Below are 14207 nucleotides of genomic sequence, written 5' to 3'. Positions count from 1 at the left end.
GATATAAAGCATAAGGTAAGAGTGAAGCTTTATAAGAGCTCTAGTCAGGTGTTCCAGCACCCCCTTGTTAAATAACTCTTCCTCACAGACTAAAGTGACACTTTGGATCTATTTTAAGATTATTCTTCCACATAGCTGTCCCACCATTCTTTTGTCAATATGAAATAGATTATATTACAGTTATTTATATTACACTTCCATATCTGTTAGAGTTAGTTCTCCCTCATATCCCTGCTTTATAATTATTTTCACATTTGTTTTTTCTCAGAAATCTTTGCTGTCATTTATCAATTTAAAAAAATTCTGTTGGATCTATAAATTAGAGGGAGGTGCCGACTAGCCTTAGCAAGGCCACTCGTTAGATTATTGCTTTTCAAAAACTTTCTCTTTCTGGGGCTGCCTGGGTGGCTCAGTCAGTTAAGTGTTTGACTTTGGTCATGACCTTGTGGTTCATAGGTTCGGGCCCTGCGTCAGGCTCTGTCCTGCCATCTCAGAGCCTAGAGCCTGCTTTGGATTCTGTGTCTCCCTCTCTCTCTGCTGCTCCCCCACTCATGCTCTGTCTATCTGTCTCTCTCTCAAGACTAAACATTGAAAAAATTTTATAAAAATTTCTGTTGAAAAAGAGTTTGCGGGGCACCTGAGTGGCTCAGTCAGTTAAGTGTTTGACTTTGGTCATGACCTTGTGGTTCATAGGTTCGGGCCCTGCGTCAGGCTCTGTCCTGCCATCTCAGAGCCTAGAGCCTGCTTTGGATTCTGTGTCTCCCTCTCTCTCCGTTCTTCCCCCACTCATGCTGTCTCTCTCTCTCTCTCTCTCTCAAAAATAAATAAAAGCATTTAAAAAAAAATTTTTTTTGCAAGTTTTTCTTTTTCTTCACTGATGTTAAGTTTCTGAGGCAAGTTATTTATAGGTGAAATAGAATTATTTTAAAATAAATCTTTTTTGGGGTGCCTGGGTGGATCAGTCAGTTAAATGTTGATTCTTGGTTTCAGCTCAGGTCATGATCTCCCAGTTTGTGAGTTCAAGTCCCGTGTCAGGCCCTGCACTGAGAGTGCACAGTCGGCTTGGTATTCTCTCCGCCCCTCCCCCATGCTCTCAGTGTCTCTCAAAAATAAATATAAATAAAAACAAAATATATAAAAATAATTTTATTTTAATAAATAAATCTTCCATGACTTGGGTGGGGACATTTATCTTTTCCTTCTGTAGTATATTAGATTATGGCAGCCTTACACCCCCCCCCCCCCCAATATTCCTTGTGCTTCACAGGTAGTTTTTGTATATGTGATCCCTTTAATTCATTTATTTATCAAGTCTTTGAGTGCCTCTTATGTGCAGATGTTATTCTACATGTTCAGACACTCCACGAATGAAAACAATGCATCTGTTTGTTTTCTCATTACAATGCTGAAATAAATAGGTTTGTTCCTGTCAGTTTTACTTGAAGCTGAAACTCTCAATTCCCCAGGATTAGACAACTAGTAACATTAGATACTCACTCCTAGATCTCCTGTCACCAAATTTAGTAGTAGCTCTTTTTCCAATAAACTATCCCTGATTTGAGAAATATACATACATATATATATATTATATATATATAGATTTTATTTTGGCTTAGATAAGACAAAAGTTGTGGGGTGTTAATAACTGTCTTTGAAGCACACCATTGGTTAATTATAATATATGTAAAAAAGATTTAACTGATTGACCACATTTATTCCAAAAGTTGGAGAAAATTTATTCTTTTTTGTCAACAAATGAAATGTTTGCTGTGTATAAGTCTTTGATCATATAAGTTTCCTCCTTCCTTTTTTTTTTTTTATGTTTGTTTATTTTTGAGAGAGAGAGTGAGGGTGTGAGAGGTCAGAGAGGGAGACCGAGGATCTGAATCTGGCTCTGTGCTGACAATTCACAAACCGCAAGATCGTGACCTGAGTCGAAGTCAGATGCTCAGCCAACAGCCAGGCGCCCAGGCGCCCCTATAATTTTCCTCCTCAAAAACCTCCAGTGTCTGTCTGCCATCCAGAAAAATCTGGAATCTTTATTGTAACCTGCACATTGGAATCTTTATTGTAACCTGGACATTGTAACCTATAACCTGCTGCTCCTTGCCCATGCACTGTTCGTGAGCTGTGTATGTGTATTATGCTGTTGGTTAACCCATCAACTTCACAGTTATTGTCTTGGTTGATGCCCTCCTCCACCTAGTGAATTGTTCCCCTTCTTTGTCTTCTCTGTGCCCCCATCTTGTCGTTTTGTTTTTACGTTTATGTATTTATTTGAGAGAGACAGAGGCAGCGTGAGTAGGGGTGGGGCAGAGAGAGAGAGAGAGAGAGAGAGAGAGGATCCCAAGCAGGCTGTGCACTGTCAGCGCAGAGGACAATGTAGGGCTCTAACTCATGAAACCATGAGGTCATGACCTGAGCCAAAACTGAGAGTCCATTGCTTAACTGACTGAGACCCCAGTCACCCCATTGTCTTTTCGTTTTTAATTTCCTTCCCTTCCTTTGATATTAGTGAATATTTTTTCTTCACTTTACTATCTTCACTTTTTATTTCAACCTATAGTTTCATTTTTTCTTAACTCTGTAAGATTTGGTTTTCAAAACATTTTCCTTACTTTGAAAGCCTTCAGTATCAAAAGAAAGGGCTCTTCTAAACAGCATAAATGTTAACATAGTGAATTCTAGCCACTTCTGCCCCTAATGAGTTGCCTATCTTCTACTCAACATTTTCATTTTAATTGTTGTTTTGGTTCTTTAGAGGATAGATATTCTATATATATTTTATGTGGTACATATTACCTCCAGTAGATGTTTTGATATTTTTATTAATATCATTATCTTGATTTACAGTAAACTGACTTCTCTCAATGAAGAGTATACCAAAAATAAAACTGAGTATGAGGAAGCCCAGGATGCTATTGTTAAGGAAATAGTCAATATTTCTTCAGGTAAATTGAACAGACTAATACATTAACTGTTCTTAATATAACCTAGTTTTTAGTAATAGAAACATCGGATGTTTGAAAAGTGCTTTTTTTTTTTTTTTTTTTTTTTAAGCTGTTAAACATTATGACCGTTTATTATGTAGGCTACCTTTAAGTATTGTATAGGTATTGTGGTGGGACAAGTACCTGGAAGTTACTCTCGTAAGTAGAAAGCTAAGTTAGTGCAGGTGAAGGAGTGGAATGCAAACAGCCTGACATGCATAAGAGCACAAATTTATTGTTTTGTTTGTTTTGTTTTGTTTCTGAAGCACAAATTTGTTGTAACAAGGAAAAGAAACACTGAGGGCTACAAGGTACTAATAATGTTAGATTATCTATGGGTTCATGCTCTGAGTTTTGGAAATAAAGATCACTGAAAAAAGAAATTACACATGAGACAAGAAGCCTTATTTTGGGTTTTGTGTGCCATTTTGCAGATTTTCAGAGTGTATTCTTGAGGGTACTGCTTGAGAAGATTGCATGGCTTGACACTATGGTATTGCCTTTAGCACGGAATGTGCTATGGCTAGCACAGGGTGGGGATGGTGTGTTAAACTGGAAGGCTTTGCCTGTCATCACGGACACCTTTATTATGTCTTTCAAAAAGATAGCAAAGAACTGTTTCAAACAAGTTATCAAAGTTGGCATCATCAGTAATGGGACATATGACATCATATATATGCTTTCTGATGTGACGTAGAGGGAAGAACACAGTACTGCTTATGTGATAGAAAATCTGAACAGACCCATAACTAGTGAAGAAATTGAATCAGTTATCAAAAATCTCCCAAAAATAAGAGCCCTGGGCCAGATGGCTTCCCTGAGGAATTCTACCAGACATTTAAATCAGAGTTAATACCCATTCTTCCCAAGCTATTCCAAAAAATAGAAATTGAATGAAAACTTCTGAACTCATTCTACGAAACCAGCATCACTTTGATTCCCAAGCCAGACAGAGACCCGGTAAATAAAGAGAACTACAGACCAATATACTTGATGAATATGGATGCAAAAATCCTCAACAAGATACTTGAAAATCGAATGCAACAGCACATAAAAAGAATTATACACCATGCTCAAGTGGGATTCATTCCTGGGTTGCAGGGCTGGCTCAATACTCGCATATCATTCAGTGTGATACATCACATTAACAAAAGAAAAGATAAAAACCATATGATCCTGTTGATAGATGCAGAAAAAGCATTTGACAAAATACAGCATCGCTTCTTCATTAAGACCCTCGAGAAAGTCAGGATAGAGGGAACTTATGTAAACATCGTAAAAGCCATCTATGAGAAGCCCTCAGCTAACATCATCCTCAATGGGGAAAAACTGAGAGCTTTCCGCCTGAGATCAGGAACACGACAGGGATGTCCACTCTCACCACTGTTGTTTATCATCAGTTAACTTTTATTTCAAAACATTTTATCACTTTTATGGGGAACAAGGGAATCAAAGATGAATCATATATCCTGCCATTTGATTAAATTCATACCTATTTTTGTAAAACACTATTTTCTTGAATGTCCTTTGAAGCTTTTGACATATTGATGCCCATGTGATAGTTCTACGTAATGTGTGTATATGTGTTACACCAACCCCTCCAAGCTATTAAAATTGAAAATCTATTCTATAAATTTTGACCATATTTATTGCTTAAACATGCATTGCCTGGCATGTATCAGGGACTTTTTTTAGTGTACATAATAGCTTTTAGTATTAATGTTCTTTGCGGACTAGAATCTCGTTGAAAGTATTTTAAGTGATAGTTCTGGATCTAAATTATGCTAAATTTCAACTGCATGTGGTACTGATGGGAAAAAACTCAAATAACAGTGTATGGTCAAGTTTGTACATGCACAGGCCTTGATGGTCTCACTGTTATATCTTAAAATCTAATATTTGTGTGTTTCTTAAGATAAGCAGCTGTATGCTTTTTAATTTTAATGGGTTTTGTTAAGGGAAGGCATCACACTCTTTCTGTTTTTGAAATCTTTTCATAGTAGGGGAAGATACAGTAATACATTTTAACCTTGTGAGGTTTTAGGTGTTCCTTTCAAGTTTAGGTATGGCAAACTTCTGTTAATATCTTAAGTATATAAATTAGAACATAGATTTTAAATTCCCAAATAGGGAAGTTAAACTTATTCCTATAGCTGTTTATATGTATTTTTTTCAGTATTCCTATGCACATTTTCTATTTTTAAACAGGTTATGTAGAGCCAATGCAGACACTCAACGATGTGTTAGCTCAGCTAGATGCTGTTGTCAGCTTTGCTCATGTGTCAAATGGAGCACCTGTTCCATATGTACGACCGGTCATTTTGGAGAAGGGACAAGGAAGGATTACATTGAAAGCATCCAGACATGCTTGTGTTGAAGTTCAAGATGAAGTTGCATTTATTCCTAATGATGTTCACTTTGAAAAAGATAAACAGATGTTCCACATCATTACTGGTAAACACACACACACACAATATATGGGCTTTTTTGGGGGGTAATGTTTCCCTTTTTTTATTATGGAGTGGAAATATTTAGAACTGGTGAAGCAAATTCTAGTCCTTGACGTTAGAAAAAGAACATGGTATTCATACTAGTCAGTAATATATTCACATTTGGGTTGGAGGGAAGATTTGGAAAGAGGGGGAGGCCCTTATGAGAGCCTGTCATCTCTATATGAAACTTCTGTCGAGGGGGTGTATTAGTGCATTTAAAAATGAATTTTCTGGGGTGCCTGGGTATATTAGTCAGTTAAGCATCTGACTCTTGATCTCACCTCAGGTCTTGATCTCACAGGAGTTCAAGCCCCACCTTAGGTTCCGTGCTGGGCATGAAGCCTTCTTTAAAAAACAACAACATCCCTTCAGCCTCAAAGATTATCTTTAGCCAGACCTTTGAATAGTGAGGTCATTGAAGGTCAAGTAGAGTAGACTGCTAGAATGATCTCAGGTTAAGGTAGCAGTTCTTTTAAAGACATGGGACTATATTATGTGAAATTTGAAAAAAGTTTGCTTGTAGACTAATGTAGCATGTCTCAAACTAAAGTGCTTTTAGATTTTAACCAGATTCTAGAAAGCAAAAATGGAGGGTGGATGGCAGTCTTTGGACAAATGTATTGGGGGAATAGTCAGTGATTATATTCTAGTTCCCCAAATGGATTTTCAAGTTGTTCATCTAATCTAATCCAAACGAAGAAATTGTACTTTTGCAGAAAACATAATTGTGTCTTAGGGCTTTAGTGTGGAGTTTAAATGATTTGAAATATTTGACCATACTGACCCATTCACTAATAGCCTCATTTATTAATGAGTTAGAGTGTTTAGTTAGTTAATCATTTAGGTGTATACTACTTTTCTGGAAGACGTAAAATTATCATGTGGGTGGCTCTGTGAGCTGTGGGAAAATCTATGGCTTTTCTAGGCAAATTACAGGTAAGGTATATTTTTCATGGGTCCTCTTGATGAAGGGTGCAGTGTAGGTTTGCCTGAAGAGAAAATACCATTACTCAGGCAGTTGGTGGTTCTGCTGTTTATATGCCATATCATATGACCTAGGTACTTAGTCACAAATGTGCAGTTGAGGACAAAACATGTATTAGTAGCAGAAATAAATTCAATGATCTCACTTTTTGATGTAATTTACTTTATAGGTCCTAACATGGGAGGTAAATCAACATATATTCGCCAAACTGGGGTGATAGTTCTCATGGCCCAGATTGGGTGTTTTGTGCCATGTGAGTCAGCAGAAGTGTCCATTGTGGACTGCATCTTGGCTCGAGTAGGGGCTGGCGACAGTCAGTTGAAAGGAGTCTCCACATTCATGGCTGAAATGCTGGAAACGGCTTCTATTCTCAGGTAAGTGAATTTCCCAGTCCCCTCAAAATGAAAATGAGAAGTGCATCTGCAGATTCATCTATAAAACATCTGAGAACCTTTATCTAGTTTAATAGTTTTCTTGTGAACTTTATGTACTTTATATTGTCTTAAAGAGTGATTGATAATAGTTGGGGAAAGCTACTTTGATTTTTAAATTTGTCTTCTTAAGATTTCTCGTAGTTCATCTTATAAACTCTGCCAGTACCATGCTTTTGCTTGTACTGTTCACGATTCCATGGAATGTTTCCCCATGTCCTTTTCAGTCTTAAAAGGCCTTAGTGACAGACATTCTACTTCTCTGATGTCTTTCCTTGTCACATAAGTCTCGGGTCATGGATATTTCTTCTGTGAACTCTTCGACATGCCTGTAGTTTTATTAGTTTTTTTATTGTAGAGGTTACTAAAATATCTTTGTTTCACTTTTAGGTGCTGCTTTAAAGGTAGGGAAGCTGTGCCTTCTTTTTCTTAGTATCTTCTGAAATACATCACATATGCTGTATCCTAGTAAATTAGTATTGATGATTAGAGAGGTGGTACAAATATTTGGTATAGTAATTAGTCAAGAAGCTAATATTCATAATTTAAAAATTAAATAAGCAGAAGATGTCAGTGGCAATTCACAGAAGGCCAGTAAGCACATGAGGAACTGTTGCATTCTCTAATTAGAAAAAAAAAATTCCCCTCCTTACATTTGGTGCAAAATGAGAAAAGAAAGAATGCTAATGTCTGCTAGGGCTGCAGCAGGCACAGGAATTTACATGATCACCAGCTGTGCGTGCACGCAGGTGTCCATATGCTGACAGCCTTGTCCCATCTTCTGTGGTATTAGTCTCTAAAATTTTGGCTGATTTGATTGGCAAGAAACGAATGATAGTTTATTTATTTGGAAATTCTTTGATTACTGCTAATGAGATTGGTAATTAAAAAATATTTATTCACTGTTTGTTTCCTTTTCTTTCAGTTGTTTATTTATGGCCATGCCCATTTTCCTAAGTGTCAGTGTTTTTTATTGACTCTTGAATTTTTTTATATACTAAGATAATTAATCTGTTATGTTTGTGGCACATCTTTCCTATTTTGTTGCCTTAATTTTGTTTTTTTGCATTGCCACATATTATATAATGGGGAGTTTTCTTTTAACTTATGTGTTTCAGGTCTGCAACCAAAGATTCTTTAATAATCATAGATGAACTGGGAAGAGGAACCTCCACATATGATGGATTTGGATTAGCATGGGCTATATCAGAGTACATTGCAACAAAGATTGGTGCTTTTTGCATGTTTGCAACACATTTTCATGAACTTACTGCCTTGGCCAATCAGATACCAACTGTTAATAATCTACATGTCACAGCACTAACTACTGAAGAGACCTTAACTATGCTGTATCAGGTGAAGAAAGGTGAGTGTCTACTGCTGGGGTACTATAATTTCAGGTGTGACAATGAGAAATTTACTACCCTTGACATCATCAGTAATTGCCTTATTCTAAACTAGTATGAATTATTGAGACATTTACCTTTTAATTCATAATCTGGGAATAGGGATATGGTACATTTCTGTGTCTCATAGTAGGGACCATTCATTATAACACAGTTGCAGAAAGAATAACTCTTGAACATTATCACAGAGGGTTTTGTACTATCTCTAGCATGGCAGCATGATTTCTTATCAGATTACCTACTGGCTAATAACAGTAATAAGCTTTGAATTTCCAAGGCTTTTTAACAAATTACTGTTCCTTTTTAATAAACTATTATATTATAATTATCTAATTGTATTTTTTTAAGTTTATTTATTCATTTTGAGAGACAGGTGAGGGGGAGGAACAGAGAGGGAGAGAGAATCCCAAACAGGCTCTGCGCTGACAGCCCAATATGGGGCTCAGTCTCACCGACTGTGAGATCATGACCTAAGCCAAGATTAGACATTGGATGCTTAACCAACTGAGCCACCCAGGCACCCCTAAAAGGTGTGTTCCTTTAACAGGTTCATTTAAACAGGGGTTCCACAAATTCTGAAATCGTTAGTAGTTCTTACATAGAGAATGACTTGTTTGTTAGCATTTCATCCCTTCAGAAAAGTTTGTCATTTGTGGGTCTGGCTGCTAATGAGCTTACAGAGTTGATGGGATTAATGTGCTATAAAGTTTTTGTTGCCTAAACATTTCACCTATCATTGGGATAGTTTTTTCAGATGGCTTTCTGATTTTCCATGAACACATTTTCCTGAATCAGTGGGTTGCACATAAGTGAGATACTATTTTGGGTTATTTCATTCTTTGTTGCTTATGCTTCAGTGGGAATCCTTTTGAGTTATTATTAATATAAAATAAAGATACTTTTAGTTGGACCTGGAATTTAGCATGAAGATGAGGTTTTGTTTTGTGTGATAAAGAAATGGGTTCAGAATTTTAAAAGACCAGATGATTGGAGGAGATGATAGGAATAAATCCATCCGTCATTGTGGATGTTTGTCAGACATTGCTTCTGTTTATTTTTGTTTGTTTCTCTCAGTTGTGCAAAGAATTCAGCCCCAGAATGCAAGAGATACATAACTAGGCCAGAAAAATTTTATTCTTGATACATAGTTGAGGCAAAAATGGAAGCACCATGATAACTTTCTGCGAGCGTCACTTGTATTAAACGTCTGGAAGGAATGTGTTTATTTTCTGCAAATGGGGATGAAGATAAGCTACCTGGTCTATAAAGTTACTCGTGATTTGGGTCAGAAATTCCATTGTCATGTGTTTGCACTAGTTTAGAATCAGAATAAGATTATGTAAGAGTGGTAAGTAACTTTTCTAAGACCAGTATTGTAAATATTTATATCTAGCCAATTTTCTGAAATCACTACCTCTAGAAAATTATGTAGGCAGAGCTAGAGGATAGACCATTGAGTAATAAGTCTGTGTAATTTGAATTAAATGTTCTTTAATTAGTGACACACATTTATCTTGGTTTTTTTTTCCCTTAGTACTTTATTTAGTTCCTCCCTTATGAAATGAGAAGGCCTCAGGAATAATTGAATTGATTAATTTTTCTTCAGAATCTGATAATTTGTCTAGACCTTTGAGGGTTCTCTGTCAACCTTTTTTTTCTGATATTTTTCCTACTACATTTGTCAAGGATAGAATATAACAGTGCCAAGTCCTAATTACTTTCCATTAAGGCCTAATTAAAATTCCTTCATCTAAGTTACTCTGAAACATTTGGCTAATATATCTGCAATACAGAATTATGCTTCCTAATTATAAGGTGAGATGGGTAAGTTCTGTTTACATAAATTGATGTCTCTTTCTACGCTGTTCCTCACAACCACCAAATTTCATACAGGTGTCTGTGACCAAAGTTTCGGGATTCACGTTGCAGAGCTTGCAAATTTCCCTAGGCATGTAATAGAGTGTGCTAAACAAAAGGCCCTGGAACTAGAGGAGTTTCAGAATATTGGAAAATCACAAGACTATGGTGAAATGGAACCAGCAGCAAAGAGGTGCTATCTGGAAAGAGAGGTTTGTCAGATTGTTTTTGTAATTACTTAATCCTGTAGTATATCAGGTCACCAAGATGAGTTATTTCTTAACCTGTGTGATTCTAATATTTACTTGTTGATCATTCATTGTTGCCTTTCGCTTAGATTTCTTTGCATGGCAAAGACTTCATCTTTACATGACTAAAAGAGAACATTTCAAAGTACCAGATTTAAAACCTAGGGCAATAGGAATATTAGTCTAGGTGTGTGTGTGTTTTGGAGGGAGAGAGTGCACATGCATGTGCAAGCACGAGCTTGGGTAGGGCAGAGGGAGGGAGAGAATCTCAAGCAGGCTCCAGCCCAGTGTGGAGCCCAACATGGGCTGGATCTCAGGACCATGAGATCATAACCTGAGCAGAAATTAAGAGTCGAATGCTTAACAAGACTCAGGTATCCCCTTTAAAAGTTCATTTTGTGAGGCACCTGGGTGGCTCTGTCGGTTGAGCATCTGGCTTTGGCTCAGGTCATGATCTCACGGTTTGTGGGTTTGAGCCCTGCGTCAGGCTCTGTGCTGACAGCTAGCTCAGAGCCTGGAGCCTGTTTCACATTCTGTGTCTCCCTCTGTCTCTGACCCTTCCCTGCTCACACTGTCTCTGTCTCTCAGAAATTAAAAAAAAAAAAAAAAAGAAAGAAATTAAAAACATTTTTTTTCTAGTTTGTTTTGTTTTATTTGGGGGTGTGTGTGTGTGTGTGTGTGTGTTTGCTTGAACTTACGACCCTGAGATCAAGACCTGAGTTGAGATCAAGAGTTGGAGGCTTAACCAAGTGAGCCACCCCTAGTCTAGGTTTAAAGTTATTAAAAGGAGTTAAAGATGTCCAAGCACTTTTTGATTACTTCATAAACAAATAGATCAAATCCAATTTTTTGCATATTTACTCAGTGCTTACTTACGATGATAACAAAGAAATAAACATAGTTCCTGCCTTTCGATTGTTTAGAATCTGATTGGGGAGATAAGAATAATGAATATGTCATAGGGTTCTTGGCTGGCTCAGTTGGTAGAGAATGTGAGTCTTGATCTCAGGGTTGTAAGTTCAGACCCTATGTTGGGTGTGGAAATTACTTAAAAATAAAATCTTAGGGGCGCCCAGGTGGCTCAGTCAGTTGAGCATTGACTTCAGCTCAGATCATGATCTCACAGTTTGTGAGTTTGAGCTCCGTGTTGGGCTCTGTGCTGACAGCTTGGAGCCTGGAGCCTCCTTCAGATTCTGTGTCTCCCTCTCTCTCTGCCCTTCCCCCACTCATGCTTGCTCGCTCGCTCTCTCTCAAAAATCAACATGAAAAAAAAATTTTTATATCTTAAAAAAGAATAACAAATATGTCATAGAGACTATAAAGTGGTATATGACAAATGTTTACTCTGGAAAGTTCTTTGTGGGCAGAATGTTTCAGTGTTCATGGGAGAAGTTCATCTTAAGTTAGTCCTTATCTTTAAGTGATGCGTGAAATTTAGATAGATATTGGTACAGAAAAGTACAAGCGTATGCCCAGTATATTTTTTAGAAGTTAAAGGATTATTCTCTGCAGTAATGAAAATAAAAGAATCTTAATTCACTGCTGGGTCCTGGAAACATTTACTGTAGTTGGACATTGTGAACTTCATGTCATGTTTTTAGCTTTAATCAGTGAGTTTTTGATGTTGTTCTTTATTGAATGATAGATAATTATTACAGTAATAGATGATTGTATTTGACTTTTAAGCTGAAAAAGTATAGTTTCATCCGTTGTACCTGTACTAGCAGGAGAAATGTATTACGTCTTGTTACTAGTTTTAAGTTTGGAAGGTTGCTCTGAAATGATCTTGGTATCACCATCACAGCTAGTGGTGGTCTGGGGTTACGCAGGCTCTTTTATGTAATTACTGGTTTCCAGTAATTACTGGTTTCCAGTTAGAACAGAAACCATGTACTTTTGATAATACTAATTAGACACTGTATTTTGAAAAACATTTAAGCTAAGGAAGATGCTCAGTCTAGATTTTATCTTTATTTGAAAAAGTGTACTTGTTATATAATAGAGAAATATTTCTTCTTACCGTTTGAATATGTACCTTTCAACCTTTAATGTACTTATCACCAACTAGATTCCTGTATAAAAATAGACTTTTTAGTTCTGCTTCGTATGTGATGATAAACATTTACATAGTACTTACCCTTTGCCAGGCATTGTTCTCAGCACTTCTAAGCACACATATTCACTCTCCAGTTCTCCCAGCAGCCCTCTGGAGGTTGGTAATATTATCATCCTGTTTTTTGGATGAGAAATGTGGGTTAAAGGATTTGCCCACAAGTGACATGGCAAGTAACAGCCATGTTTTTTAGAATGGCAATAACTGGCCAGTAAGATAGTACTAATTTTAAAATTCTTTGTGTGTATTATGAGTACTGAATTTTCAGTGACCCTTTAAGCCTTATAGTATTTTTTTTTAAATTTTTTTTTAATGTTTTTATTTCTTTCTAGGAGAGAGAGACAGCGTGAGCAGGGGAGGGTCACAGAGAGAGGGAGTCACAGACTGAAACAGGCTCCAGGCTCTGAGCTGGCAGTCAGCACAGAGCCCGATGCGGGGCTCGAACCCACAAACCGCGAGATCATGACCTAAGCGAAAGTCGGACGCTTAACCGACTAAGCCACCCAGGCGCCCCTAAACCTTATAGTATTTCTAAACCTTGCATTCTTTTTCTCCCAGAAAACTGTTTATATATCATTTATAAAAGGTGAGGGGTTTGAAACTATTAAAATAGTCAGCCTCTTTCATTAGCAGCTGAAAAGATATTTATAAATATCTTTTAATAACTTGCTATGAAGAAATATGGTCAACTAAGGCCTTTGTATAAATTCTAGATAGTGCACACTTACAAAGAATATTCTTTGAGTATTGGGAGGTGTGCTTAGATTGAAATTAAAAGAAACAGTTCATTACAATTTTATGTGAGTTTTTAAAAAAGACATTTTAAAAACTAATAGAGTATTCCTATGTCTTGCAGCAAGGTGAAAAAATTATTCAAGAATTTTTATCCAAGGTGAAGCAAGTGCCTTTTACTGAAATGTCGGAAGAAAACATCACAAAAAAGTTAAAACAGCTGAAAGCTGAGGTAATAGCAAAGAATAATAGTTTTGTAAATGAAATCATTTCACGAATCAAAGTTACTACATGAGGAAATCCCATCAAAGGAACGAAGATAATATTGATAAGCTATTGTCTGTAATACTTTTGTATTGTTTTTATATTAGCCCTTTTTTCATAGTGTTGGCAATTTGATGCCCATGGGATATCACCTTAATAAAATATTTAGTAATACTTTGAGTACATTTTCAAAGATCTTTATTTTGAAGAATGGGAGCTATAACTGAGGAATACTTAAATGGACATGGGCAATAGTAGTCAGTGTGTGGAATTTTATAAATAAAATCATGTAGTTTGTGGAATTTGATATGTGTTATATTTCTTTGTAAGACTTTTTTTAACGTTTATTTATTTTGAGAGAGAGACCCAAGCAGGCTCCACACTGGCGGCGCAGAGCCTGGCTCGAACTCACAGACTGTGAGACCATGACCTGAGCCAAGATCAAGAGTCGGACGTTTAACCAGCAGAGCCACCTAGGCTCCCCTCTAATAGGACTTCTGTATGTGTTTATTCCCAAATGGTATGGAAGGAGCAAAGTCTTTGTAAAAGTAAAGGGTCTTACAACTAGAAGGAACCATGGAAATTATTTCCATTGATCCCCAGAGTGTCTGTTGGCAGGAGCCAAGGTATTAGCCGAGGAATTTATTATGAACCCAGAGTCCCAGTGTGGTCTTCTGCCATTCTTCCAT

At 36.9% G+C, this 14207-nt stretch overlaps 1 protein-coding gene across 1 annotated transcript in view; it reads left to right on the top strand.

The window, feature by feature from the left end:
* The window catches only part of MSH2 (mutS homolog 2), an 85819-nt gene extending 71999 nt beyond the window's left edge, over positions 1-13820 (top strand). Inside the window, exons 11-16 of the mRNA XM_039245949.1 lie at positions 2854-2951; positions 5199-5444; positions 6637-6841; positions 8017-8264; positions 10198-10373; positions 13379-13820. Of these exons, the coding sequence (XP_039101880.1) occupies positions 2854-2951; positions 5199-5444; positions 6637-6841; positions 8017-8264; positions 10198-10373; positions 13379-13549 (1144 nt within the window). The 3' untranslated portion in view covers positions 13550-13820. The remainder of the gene's footprint in view (positions 1-2853; positions 2952-5198; positions 5445-6636; positions 6842-8016; positions 8265-10197; positions 10374-13378) is intronic.
* Positions 13821-14207: the final 387 nt, after the last annotated feature.

This window comes from Hyaena hyaena, unplaced genomic scaffold (assembly GCF_003009895.1).
Source record: "Hyaena hyaena isolate Hyena2069 unplaced genomic scaffold, ASM300989v1 scaffold_274, whole genome shotgun sequence".
NCBI classification, from domain to species: Eukaryota; Metazoa; Chordata; class Mammalia; order Carnivora; family Hyaenidae; genus Hyaena; species Hyaena hyaena.
The sequence above is the reverse complement of the archived record's forward strand: the minus strand, read 5'-3'. Positions and strand labels throughout refer to the sequence as shown.